The sequence below is a fragment of the Lampetra planeri genome, chromosome 8 (assembly GCF_965212315.1).
Source record: "Lampetra planeri chromosome 8, kcLamPlan1.2.h2, whole genome shotgun sequence".
NCBI classification, from domain to species: Eukaryota; Metazoa; Chordata; class Hyperoartia; order Petromyzontiformes; family Petromyzontidae; genus Lampetra; species Lampetra planeri.
Genome location: NC_136114.1, coordinates 8,497,634 through 8,510,627, shown reverse-complemented (window position 1 = coordinate 8,510,627; position 12,994 = coordinate 8,497,634). Strand labels below are relative to the sequence as shown.

Here is a 12,994-nt window from a genome sequence, read left to right as displayed (position 1 = left end):
CGTGCAGACCCCTGCTGCCGACTCCTCCCTTGCAGACCCGCTGCTCTCTGCAGCCTCCTCGCTGCTCCTCCTGCCCCGGGGTCGGTCACCGTTGGCCGACGGTGCCGATCCTCGTGGCTCGGGTGTGTGGCGACCTCGCCACTCTCTCTCACCCTTCGCCCTGCGTGGCCTCTCACTTTTCCCAGTCCCCGATCACTCCCGACTGCTTCCGGTTACCCCCCTTATAGACCCTTACCCTCTCCCCCACGTGACGTAACTCCTCCCCCCATGACGTCACTTCCAGGAGGTCGTTTACGCCCGCATTACACCACCCTCCCCCGTAGAGAAAATCCAGCCGACCTCGGCTGAACACAACTCTAATAAGCAATGCGAGCGAACACGACCGAATACGAAAAAGGACACAGAACACACGATAATATACGGAAAGAACAAGAACACAAGACAATAATTAACGAAATGTGAGGGATTTCGAGCGGGTGCGGGTCGCCGGGCCGTCCCGGACGGTCGGTGGCCCTCCCGCCGAGCGGGAACGTGGCAGGGTTTTAAGAGCGACAGGCTGAAGTTCGTCTGTCGCTATTGGAGGCCTGGCAACGTCCCGGTCCCCTATTTTCGAAGGCGCAGCATCAGAGGCGTCCCGCGATCGTGTCCGCGGCGGGGTAGGAAGGGCTGCGGGCCTCAAAGGTTCCACAGCCGTGGTAGGCGCACCCCGATCTGGGTCTGCTTTCCCCTGCCGCGTCACGGCCGGCTCATCTGTGCTGGCGAATCCTTCCTTGGAGCGGCCGCTGTCGAGGCCTCCTGCTGGGGCGGACCCGGGATGCGGGCCCAGCAGTCCCTGGCATAATGGCCCTTATGCCCGCAGCGGAAGCAGTCGATGTTGTTGCGCCTTGCTGCGGGCGCCCCGTCCCGACGCGGCCGTGTCGGCGGCACAGCCCGCGGCTCCGGCCACGGAGCAGCGGCAGCCGACAGCTCCTGCGGGCTCCTGTCGTCTGGCACATAAACAGCTTTCTTGGGGTCCCAACCCATGGCTCCCCCTTCGACGATGGGCCCACCCGTCCACGCCGTAACCTGCTTCCACCAGCGCAGGTTGAACTGGGCGTCAAGACACTTAGCCGCAGCCCGGGATGTGAGCTTCTCGTGACCGCACACCGGCATGGGAATGCCGAGATCCCGGGACAACTCCAACATCTTCCCCAGGATGAGAGGTTCCAACAGGTCAGGCTCCATATCCGGGTATGCGGCCATTGCCAGCTCCAGTACCGCGCCCCTAAATGCCACCGGAGACTCCTCGGGTGCGCGTTGTCGTTGCACAAACCGGCGATGAGCGTCATCCGGCGGCTCGTAAGCGTCTGCCATTTCGTCGAACACACCACGCAATGTTTTCTTCTTTGCGGCTTTTATAGAGCGAAAGAATCTAACGGACTCATCATCAAGGAGAGTCGGAAGAACTTCTAATGCCTCGGCGTCAGTCCACCTCGCCGAGCGCACCGCTGCCAAAAATCTGCAGGCGAACGCACTCCAATCGCCCCCGATGGAGAATTCCTTGACAGTCGTTAGGTGATGACTGCGACGCCTTGGCGCGTTCCCTCCAGCCGCTGACTCTTCCGGTGGCATGTTCAACATGGAGTGGCAGCGTGGTCTCGACAAGATGGCGGCCTTCCATCGCGGAGGGCCCAAAATGGCGGCTTCCCGCCTTTCGTCGTGCGCCACGCCCAAGATGGCGTCTTCATGCCGCGTGGCTGATGGCGTCGACATTGAAGACAACCCGGGCTCCTGCGGACCACCAACATCGCCTTCCGACGCCGTCCTCGGCGTAACGAGCGCACACAACTGTGCAAGCACGTTCTTGAGAGTTTCAAGTTGCTCCGCCATCTGACTCCATCTCAAATCAGCGTCCTTTGGTGCAGACTGGTCCGCCGACGCGGCGACATCTTGGACCCCTGGACCCGCACTCATCCCAGCACGGATCTCCTCCTCTGCCAGAGTCAGATCCACCGCAGGAGGAAGGTCATCGTCGTCGGAAGATGAAGCCGATGCCGGAGACGGAATATTATTTTTTCTCAGTTGTTTAGCCATACCGTTACACTTTGACGCCAGTGTAATAAATGACTTGGACGCTTCTCTCTGTCCTGTGTCCTTTATTTGGGTTCGATCTCTTTTCCCTCACGGTACTCCCCTATATACTCTCCACTCTGCAGCCCCAGGCTGCTGTCGCTCACGTAGCCCAAACTCCCTCCTAGCAGCCCCGCCGCTATCACGTCGTGCAGACCCCTGCTGCCGACTCCTCCCTTGCAGACCCGCTGCTCTCCGCAGCCTCCTCGCTGCTCCTCATGCCCCGGGGTCGGTCACCGTTGGCCGACGGTGCCGATCCTCGTGGCTCGGGTGTGTGGCGACCTCGCCACTCTCTCTCACCCTTCGCCCTGCATGGCCTCTCACTTTTCCCAGTCCTCGATCACTCCCGACTGCTTCCGGTTACCCCCCTTATAGACCCTTACCCTCTCCCCCACGTGACGTAACTCCTCCCCCCATGACGTCACTTCCGGGAGGTCGTTTACGCCCGCATTACATATGTACAAGGTAAGAGTCCTTATTAATAATGCCGTGGGCAAGGGTACATGAGAGTCCTGGCGTTTCTTACCACAGCCTCCTTCGGTGGCTTTCCTCCAGTCCACGTAATAGCCCAGCATGGCACAGTCATCTGCTGCAGATTGGATGCTGGGGCACCCAGCTGGAGTGGAGTTCACTCTGCACTGGTCGAACTTGCACGTCTCAATGTAGCTCAATAGACTGGTCACTTCTGTGCAAGCAGAGAACTCCCTGTAGAGACACAATAAGTGGTTGGTGACTGATTTTAAAGTACAGTACCATAAACACAGTGGAAATATTATCCTCGAAAAGTAATGCCTCTCGAGCCAATCCTCCATTATTTAATCTTCAGTGTGTGTCTGTCTGTCTGTGTGTCGCCGGACCATACGCAGGTTCATTGGACGAAATGTGAGGGATTTGCGAGACACGATTGGTCCGTTTGGTTTTCCACGGCGGTTGCCCCTGGCAACGGGTAGCGACGCATTCGCTGCGGGGTGGACGCCATTTTTAATTCCCGTTAAAAATATGCCCACGCATTATCACGCGACTCTGAGGTAAATTCATCAAAGTTTCACGTCCTCTTCACTCCCCCCCACCCCAATGTGTGCAATTACTATTATAGGGTCGGTAGATAATAAAATTATAGTGATTAGACAGTATTATTGTAGCGCGGGGGGGGGGGTAACGGCCCCAGTACCCAGCCTCAGCCGAGTGGGCAATTTAGGCGAGGCCGGAGGCTCTGCACGGTACTAGGCCTCGACACCCCACCACACTATAGGCCGTACATATTACTGCACAGCGGCCGAGGGGGGGGGGGGGGGGCAGGGGTAGCAGCCCATCTGTGTATATATGTAAGGTTATTAAGAAATATATTTTTCACCCGGGCAACGCCGGGTACTTCTGCTAGTATAATATGAAAAAGTACGTTGCAATTGTGAAAATACATCTGTTATTTGAACATAATCATGGTTAAGGTTGAGGCAGCGTACGTCTTGTCGATGGCCTTGCACAGTTTGTGGTCGAATACACAAGGGGCTGTAGGGGTTGGAGTGGGAGTCTGGCAAGGCACGCTGCCCGATGGCCCTGGTGCTTTGCAGTGTGGCTTGCTGGGATCGGCCACCATCCACTCCTTGGCCGTGACCTGGCAGCAATCAGATGCTTCCGACTTCCCACTCTTGCGCACACAGTCATCACTGGCCTGGTTGTTGCACGTTCCTGAAATGCGACAATAATGGGGCTTTGAGTGTGGATCCGTTGATAGACAATTTACTAGTGACTTTAGGAAAAAAAGATTGTGATGCATTTCAATAATGGTGTATAAATGTTGTAGACATGTAACCTGTCAAATTGTCCCCAAATAATTGAAAGAGTTCGCTTACCACACTGTCCCTGGGTGTTGTCACCAAAGAGCTCATATGGAAGATCGATAGAAAACATCTGGCCAGTGAAGACGATCGTTGAGTAGATTGCAGGGATGTGCACCATCACAATAACATCCGTGGATGTAATCTCAATTCCGTCTGATGAAAATGGTAGTTTTACCAGCTCATTGTTGTAGAGAACCTGGATAAATTCAAAAGTGCAATCAATTAGCATTGTCCAAACATAGGCATCTCAGATTAATTATTTTGCTCTTCCTTTTACGTACTTAGGTTGTGAAAAGAAATAGCGGTGATGTTTACCGTGATGATGCTCTGCTTTTTCCTGACAATGGCTGGGATGCTCATGTTGACGGAGTTGCCGTTGTAGTTGACGGTGATGCCCCTGGGGAAGGAGGCTGGGGTTCCAGGGAAGAATTGGAAATTGTCGGTGATGATTGAGAGATGGTGGCGGTTAACCTTCTCCTCCACCAGGGTGTATGTGCAGTCTTCCAGGAATGCGTACAGAACTTGGTCGAAGGTGCGGATGTGGGGATCTCCCCATCCCTTGCAGTTGCCTTTGGGCAGAAGAAGCACAAATAATCATTGCACTGGAACACATTCTACCATGAACACAAATGAATAGAAATTAAATCACGGCAACATTCTAAATCATCAATTCATCATATTTCAAAGCATTGTAAATTCCAATTCACTATGCCATCTCAAAATGTCACCTAATAAATTGTATGCTATATTTTTTAGGAAGGCAAGTTTTTATTACAGGAATGTTTAAGCAATGAACTTAATGCGGCAAAAAATTCGCGAAGCTCATGAACGATGTACAGATCGTAAAGTATCCGTAACTATTGTGTTTCGAGACTATCATAACGTTTCAATCCATTCAGTTTGTTTTAGAAAGCGAGAAAGATACTCACAGAAGCACTTCCAGGTGTAGCAACAGCCATCAGCATCGTACACCATCATTGCGTTGCGGCACTTGGGTTTCTTGGAGACGCTGCACTTTTTGGTGGAGTAGGAGATGTTGTCGCCGCCATTGCAGGTGGCGATCGTGCAGTTGTCAACCTTCCACGATTCCATGAACTGCAAAGATGAAGGATAATCGGTGTGAGGAACTTAATAAAAATAGTAATTACGTGAAAAAAACGGAAAAAACATGGCTTTCATGACATGGTAGCATCTTGTATTTCATGCATTAATCATAGTGTCAAGTCAAGGAAGCTACAAGAGATGAAGGCATTAAGAATATTCACTTACTTGACGTGGTGGATTTACAGAGCGACAGCCTTTGTCGACTGTTGTAGATACAGCAGTTGTTTCAGGTATTGTGGGCAACGACCCTAGAGATGTGGCTGAGGATATGAACGCTGTGGTGGATAAAGGAGCCGTTGATGTTTCACCAGATGAGGTAGATTGGTGTGGCTCTGAAATCGTTGTTTGGACTGGTGTCCCACCACTTTGCGGGGTTGTGGTCGTTTGTTCAACATAAGGAGCTGTTGTTAGTGACTGGGATGCAGTTGATTGGCCAGGTGTTGATCCAGCCGTAGACAGAGTTGTGGTAGTTAGCACAACTTTAGTAACTGGTTTGTGGACGGTTGTGGTTACAGCTGGTGTTGGAACCTCAGTGGTTGATGGTTTTCCCGTGGTAAAGGTAACAGTGGTTGTACTTTCTTGCGTAGTAGATGGAGGTATTGTTGAAGCTGGAAAATAATTCATAATTTCCCCATTATTTTCCAAATACTGACGATAGCAAAATGTGTTATTTAGCGACTTTAGTTAAGATAACTATATCAGTGATCTTACTTGGTAGTGGGACGCAAGCATGGTCACAAATCATTGTTCCTTCTGGACAGAAGCAGCCCTCGCGGAGTTCAGTGGTCATTTCCACGCTGCCACTGCATTGCACAAACATAGATATTTACATACAATTCATATCATATATTGACAATTCCATATTTAACAAGTATTTTAAGCATCCACATTACACTTGACAGAAATGAAGATGAGATCACAAAGCTTTTGTATATTTCATTGTCTAGTTGGTAATAGGAACACACATTACCCAGAACTGCAGGATGCCACCGGTTTGGGTCCTGCAGGCTTGTACTCCATTCCAACAGGACACTCGAAGTCTGTGAACCCAACCATTTGATCACATGCTGTCAGTCATCACAATACATGATGCAGTGTACAGATGTACAATGTGTAATGTGAGGATATATCCGGGTCGTTGACGGATCACAACTTGTCACGATGATTGGCTCTGCCGGTCCTGGTCCATAGCCAATGGGTGAAGCCTAGGGGCGTGGCCCTGACGTAATGGAGAGGTTACAGCTGTAAGTAGAGGATTGGTTCTGCTGGCTTTAGCCACAGCCAATGGGGAGACGAGTCAGGGGCGTGGTCCCAGGAGCCTACGGTGGAGTCTGGAAGATTCCATAGAGGCTAACCAGGATTGGTGGTAACGTACCACGTAACCCGGGTATTAAATAGGGGTGGAGACGAACAACACGTGGTCAGAACTGGAACGAACGAAGGGGAGAGGCCACGCGAGAGCGGGGGTCCAGGCTGCCACGTGGCTGCGCACGTCTCTCTCTTTCTATCCCTCTCACGCTGTCTGTCAGCAGCGTGAAGGAGTGTTGTAATGAAAGACAAATAAAGACCGGATTCCAGAAGTCGCTTCAACGACCTTTATTACAAATGTAAGAGTCCTGATTAATAATGCCGCGGGCAAGGGTCCATGAGAGTCCTGGTGTTTCTTACCACAGCCTCCTTCGGTGGCTTTCCTCCAGTCCACGTGATAGCCTAGCATGGCACAGTCATCTGCTGCAGATTGGATGCTGGGGCACCCAGCTGGAGTGGAGTTCACTCTGCACTGGTCGAACTTGCACGTCTCAATGTAGCTCAATAGACTGGTCACTTCTGAGCAAGCAGAGAACTCCCTGTAGAGAAACAATAAGTGGATGGTGACTGATTTTAAAGTACAGTACCGTAAACACAGTGGAAATATTATGCTCGAAAATTAATCTTCAGTGCAAAAACGAACGGTACACCAATCAAGAGATTTTCTTCAATGTTTCACATTACAAAAGCGTTGGATGTCAGATATATACGAAAAAGTGCATTGCAATTGGAAAAATGACGTGTGTTATTATAACATAATCATGGTTAATGTTGCGTACGTCTTATCGATGGCCTTGCACAGTTTGTGGTCGAATACACAAGGGGCTGTAGTGGTTGGAGTGGATGTCTCGCAAGGCACGCTGCCCGATGGCCCTGGTGATTTGCAGTGTGGCTTGCTGAGATCGGCCACCATCCACTCCTTGGCCGTGACGGGGCAGCAATCAGATGCTTCCGACTTCCCACTCTTGCGCACGCAGTCATCACTGCCCTGGTTGTTGCACGTTCCTGAAACGCGAAAATAATGGGCCTTTGAGTGTGGATCCATTGATAGACAATTTCCAAGAGATTTTAGGAAAAAAAGATTGCGATGCATTTCAATAATGTTGGAAAATGTTGTGGACATGCAACCTGAAAAATTGTCCCCAAAGAATTGAATGAGTTCACTTACCACACTGTCCCTGGGTGTTGTCACCAAAGAGCTCATATGGAAGATCGATAGAATACATCTGGCCAGTGAAGACGATCGTTGAGTAGATTGCAGGAATTTGCACCGTCACAATAACATCTGTGGATGTAATCTCAATCCCGTCTGATGAAAATGGTAGTGTTACCAGCTCATTGTTGTAGAGAACCTGGATAAATTCAAAAGTGCAATCAATTAGCATTGTCCAAACATAGGCATCTCAGGTGTATTATTTTGCTCTTCCGTTTTCATACTTCGGTTGCGGAAAAAAACAACGGTGATGCTTACCGTGATGATGCTCTGCCTTTTACTGACAATGGCTGGGATGCTCATGTTGACGGAGTTGCCGTTGTAGTTGACGGTGATGCCCCTGGGGAAGGAGGCTGGGTTTCCAGGGTAGAATTGGAAATTGTCGGTGATGATTGAGAGATGGTGGCGGTCAACCTTCTCCTCCACCAGGGTGTATGTGCAGTCTTCCAGGAATACGTACAGAACTTGGTCGAAGGTGCGGATGTGGGGATCTCCCCATCCCTTGCAGTTGCCTTTGGGCAGAAGAAGCACAAATCATCATTGCACTGGAACACATTCTACCAAGAACACAAATGAATAAAACATAAATCACGGCAACATTCTAAACCATCCATTCATCACATTTCACAGCATTGTAAATTTCAATTCACTATGCCATCTCAAAATGTCCCTAATAAACTATGTTATATATATTTTTAGAAAGGCAAGTTTTAATTACAGGAATGTTTAAGCAATGTACTAAATGCATCAAAAAATCGCGAAGCTCACTAACGATATTCAGATCGAAAAGTATCCATAACCATTGTGTTTCGAGACCATCATAACGTTTCAATCCATTCAGTTTGTTTTAGAAAGCGAGAAAGATACTCACAGAAGCACTTCCAGGTGTAGCAACAGCCATCAGCATCGTACACCATCATTGCGTTGCGGCACTTGGGTTTCTTGGAGACGCTGCACTTTTTGGTGGAGTAGGAGATGTTGTCGCCGCCATTGCAGGTGGCGATCGTGCAGTTGTCAACCTTCCACGATTCCATGAACTGCAAAGATGAAGGATAATCGGTGCGAGGAACTTAATAAAAATTGTAATTACGTGAAAAAAACGGAAAAAACATGGCTTTCATGACATGGTAGCCTCTTGTATTTCATACATTAATCATAGTGTCAAGTCAAGGAAGCTACAATAGATGAAGGCATTAAGAATATTCACTTACTTGACGTGGTGGATTTACAGAGCGACAGCCTTTGTCGACTGTTGTAGATACAGGAGTTGTTTCAGTTGTTGTGGGCAACGACTCAAGAGATGTGGCTGAGGATATGAACGCTGTTGTCACCTCAGTGGTTGATGTTTTTTCCGTGGTAAAGGTAACAGTGGTTGTTCTTTCTTGCGTAGTAGATGGAGGTATTGTTGAAGCTGGAAAATAATTAACATTTCCCCATTATTTTCCAAATACTGACGATAGCAAAATGTGTTATTTAGTGACAATAGTTAAGATAACTATATCAGTGATCTTACTTGGTAGTGGTACGCAAGCATGGTCACAGATCATTGTTCCTTCTGGACAGACGCAGCCCTCACGGAGTTCGGTGGTCATTTCAACACTGCCACTGCATTGCACAAACATAGACATTTACATGCAATTCATAACATATATTGACAATTCCATATTTAACACGTATTTTACGCGTCCACATTACAATTGACAGAAATGAAGATGAGATCATAAAGCTTTTGTATATTTCATTGTTTAGTTGATAATAGGAACACACATTACCCAGAACTGCAGGATGCCACAGGTTTGGGTCCTGCAGGCTTGTACTCCATTCCAACAGGACACTCGAAGTCTGTGAACCCAACCATTCGATTACATGCTGTCAGTCATCATAACACATGATGCAGTGTACATATGTACAAGGTAAGAGTCCTTATTAATAATGCCGTGGGCAAGGGTACATGAGAGTCCTGGCGTTTCTTACCACAGCCTCCTTCGGTGGCTTTCCTCCAGTCCACGTAATAGCCCAGCATGGCACAGTCATCTGCTGCAGATTGGATGCTGGGGCACCCAGCTGGAGTGGAGTTCACTCTGCACTGGTCGAACTTGCACGTCTCTATGTAGCTCAATAGACTGGTCACTTCTGAGCAAGCAGAGAACTCCCTGTAGAGACACAATAAGTGGTTGGTGACTGATTTTAAAGTACAGTACCATAAACACAGTGGAAATATTATCCTCGAAAAGTAATGCTTCTCGAGCAAATCCTCCATTATTTAATCTTCAGTGAAAAACGAACGGTACACAAATCAAGCGATTTTATTAAATATTTCACATTACGAAAGCGCAGGATGTCACATCTATATATATAAAATCGCAAATCTGTCTGTTTGTCTGTGTGTGTGTCTGTCTGTCTGTGTGTCGCCGGACCATACGCAGTTTCATTGGACGAAATGTGAGGGATTTGCGAGACACGATTGGTCCGTTTGGTTTTCCACGGCGGTTGCCCCTGGCAACGGGTAGCGACGCATTCGCTGCGGGGTGGACGCCATTTTTAATTCCCGTTAAAAATATGCGCACGCATTAACACCCGACTCTGAGGTAAATTCATCAAAGTTTCACGTCCTCTTCACTCCCCCCCCACCCCAATGTGTGCAATTACTATTATAGGGTCGGTAGATAATAAAATTATAGCGAATAGACAGTATTATTGTAGCGCGGGGGGGGGGGGGGGGTAACGGCCCCAGTACCCAGCCTCAGCCGGGTGGGCAATTTAGGCGAGGCCGGAGGCTCTGCACGGTACTAGGCCTCGACACCCCACCACACTATAGGCCGTACATATTACTGCACAGCGGCCGAGGAGATCGTGGCTGGGGGGGGGGGGGTAGCAGCCCATCTGTGTATATATGTAAGGTTATTAAGAAATATATTTTTCACCCGGGCAACGCCGGGTACTTCTGCTAGTATAATATGAAAAAGTACGTTGCAATTGTGAAAATACATCTGTTATTTGAACATAATCATGGTTAAGGTTGAGGCAGCGTACGTCTTGTCGATGGCCTTGCACAGTTTGTGGTCGAATACACAAGGGGCTGTAGGGGTTGGAGTGGGAGTCTGGCAAGGCACGCTGCCCGATGGCCCTGGTGCTTTGCAGTGTGGCTTGCTGGGATCGGCCACCATCCACTCCTTGGCCGTGACCTGGCAGCAATCAGATGCTTCCGACTTCCCACTCTTGCGCACACAGTCATCACTGGCCTGGTTGTTGCACGTTCCTGAAATGCGACAATAATGGGGCTTTGAGTGTGGATCCGTTGATAGACAATTTACTAGTGACTTTAGGAAAAAAGATTGTGATGCATTTCAATAATGTTGGAAAATGTTGTGGACATGCAACCTGAAAAATTGTCCCCAAAGAATTGAATGAGTTCACTTACCACACTGTCCCTGGGTGTTGTCACCAAAGAGCTCATATGGAAGATCGATAGAATACATCTGGCCAGTGAAGACGATCGTTGAGTAGATTGCAGGGATGTGCACCGTCACAATAACATCCGTGGATGTAATCTCAATTCCGTCTGATGAAAATGGTAGTTTTACCAGCTCATTGTTGTAGAGAACCTGGATAAATTCAAAAGTGCAATCAATTAGCATTGTCCAAACATAGGCATCTCAGATTAATTATTTTGCGCTTCCTTTTACGTACTTAGGTTGTGAAAAGAAATAGCGGTGATGTTTACCGTGATGATGCTCTGCTTTTTCCTGACAATGGCTGGGATGCTCATGTTGACGGAGTTGCCGTTGTAGTTGACGGTGATGCCCCTGGGGAAGGAGGCTGGGGTTCCAGGGAAGAATTGGAAATTGTCGGTGATGATTGAGAGATGGTGGCGGTTAACCTTCTCCTCCACCAGGGTGTATGTGCAGTCTTCCAGGAATGCGTACAGAACTTGGTCGAAGGTGCGGATGTGGGGATCTCCCCATCCCTTGCAGTTGCCTTTGGGCAGAAGAAGCACAAATAATCATTGCACTGGAACACATTCTACCATGAACACAAATGAATAGAAATTAAATCACGGCAACATTCTAAATCATCAATTCATCATATTTCAAAGCATTGTAAATTCCAATTCACTATGCCATCTCAAAATGTCACCTAATAAATTGCATGCTAAATTTTTTAGGAAGGCAAGTTTTTATTACAGGAATGTTTAAGCAAAGAACTTAATGCGGCAAAAAATTTGCGAAGCTCATGAACGATGTACAGATCGTAAAGTATCCGTAACTATTGTGTTTCGAGACTATCATAACGATTCAATCCATTCAGTTTGTTTTAGAAAGCGAGAAAGATACTCACAGAAGCACTTCCAGGTGTAGCAACAGCCATCAGCATCGTACACCATCATTGCGTTGCGGCACTTGGGTTTCTTGGAGACGCTGCACTTTTTGGTGGAGTAGGAGATGTTGTCGCCGCCATTGCAGGTGGCGATCGTGCAGTTGTCAACCTTCCACGATTCCATGAACTGCAAAGATGAAGGATAATCGGTGTGAGGAACTTAATGAAAATTGTAATTACGTGAAAAAAACGGAAAAAACATGGCTTTCATGACATGGTAGCCTCTTGTATTTCATACATTAATCATAGTGTCAAGTCAAGGAAGCTACAATAGATGAAGGCATTAAGAATATTCACTTACTTGACGTGGTGGATTTACAGAGCGACAGCTTTTGTCGACTGTTGTAGATACAGGAGTTGTTTCAGTTGTTGTGGGCAACGACCCAATAGATGTGGCTGAGGATATGAACGCTGTTGTCACCTCAGTGGTTGATGGTTTTTCCGTGGTAAAGGTAACAGTGGTTGTTCTTTCTTGCGTAGTAGATGGAGGTATTGTTGAAGCTGGAAAATAATTAACATTTCCCCATTATTTTCCAAATACTGACGATAGCAAAATGTGTTATTTAGTGACAATAGTTAAGATAACTATATCAGTGATCTTACTTGGTAGTGGTACGCAAGCATGGTCACAGATCATTGTTCCTTCTGGACAGAAGCAGCCCTCACGGAGTTCGGTGGTCATTTCAACACTGCCACTGCATTGCACAAACATAGACATTTACATGCAATTCATAACATATATTGACAATTCCATATTTAACACGTATTTTACGCGTCCACATTACAATTGACAGAAATGAAGATGAGATCATAAAGCTTTTGTATATTTCATTGTTTAGTTGATAATAGGAACACACATTACCCAGAACTGCAGGATGCCACAGGTTTGGGTCCTGCAGGCTTGTACTCCATTCCAACAGGACACTCGAAGTCTGTGAACCCAACCATTCGATTACATGCTGTCAGTCATCATAATACATGATGCAGTGTACATATGTACAAGGTAAGAGTCCTTATTAATAATGCCGTGGGCAAGGGTACA

General features: G+C 47.8%; 1 protein-coding gene across 1 annotated transcript in view; it reads right to left on the bottom strand.

The window, feature by feature from the left end:
- Positions 1–12,994, bottom strand: part of LOC144720456 (IgGFc-binding protein-like) — a 47,258-nt gene that overhangs the window by 15,194 nt on the left and 19,070 nt on the right. The window contains exons 38-61 of the mRNA XM_078597257.1: positions 12,815–12,884; positions 12,556–12,647; positions 12,254–12,453; positions 11,914–12,079; positions 11,300–11,553; positions 10,997–11,180; positions 10,609–10,834; positions 9,550–9,728; positions 9,348–9,417; positions 9,089–9,180; positions 8,787–8,986; positions 8,447–8,612; positions 7,834–8,087; positions 7,531–7,714; positions 7,142–7,367; positions 6,723–6,901; positions 6,025–6,094; positions 5,766–5,857; positions 5,220–5,662; positions 4,880–5,045; positions 4,266–4,519; positions 3,963–4,146; positions 3,573–3,798; positions 2,636–2,814 (exon numbers count right to left, since the gene is read on the bottom strand). Coding sequence (XP_078453383.1) covers positions 2,636–2,814; positions 3,573–3,798; positions 3,963–4,146; positions 4,266–4,519; positions 4,880–5,045; positions 5,220–5,662; positions 5,766–5,857; positions 6,025–6,094; positions 6,723–6,901; positions 7,142–7,367; positions 7,531–7,714; positions 7,834–8,087; positions 8,447–8,612; positions 8,787–8,986; positions 9,089–9,180; positions 9,348–9,417; positions 9,550–9,728; positions 10,609–10,834; positions 10,997–11,180; positions 11,300–11,553; positions 11,914–12,079; positions 12,254–12,453; positions 12,556–12,647; positions 12,815–12,884 — 4,356 coding nt within the window. The remainder of the gene's footprint in view (positions 1–2,635; positions 2,815–3,572; positions 3,799–3,962; positions 4,147–4,265; positions 4,520–4,879; positions 5,046–5,219; positions 5,663–5,765; positions 5,858–6,024; positions 6,095–6,722; positions 6,902–7,141; positions 7,368–7,530; positions 7,715–7,833; positions 8,088–8,446; positions 8,613–8,786; positions 8,987–9,088; positions 9,181–9,347; positions 9,418–9,549; positions 9,729–10,608; positions 10,835–10,996; positions 11,181–11,299; positions 11,554–11,913; positions 12,080–12,253; positions 12,454–12,555; positions 12,648–12,814; positions 12,885–12,994) is intronic.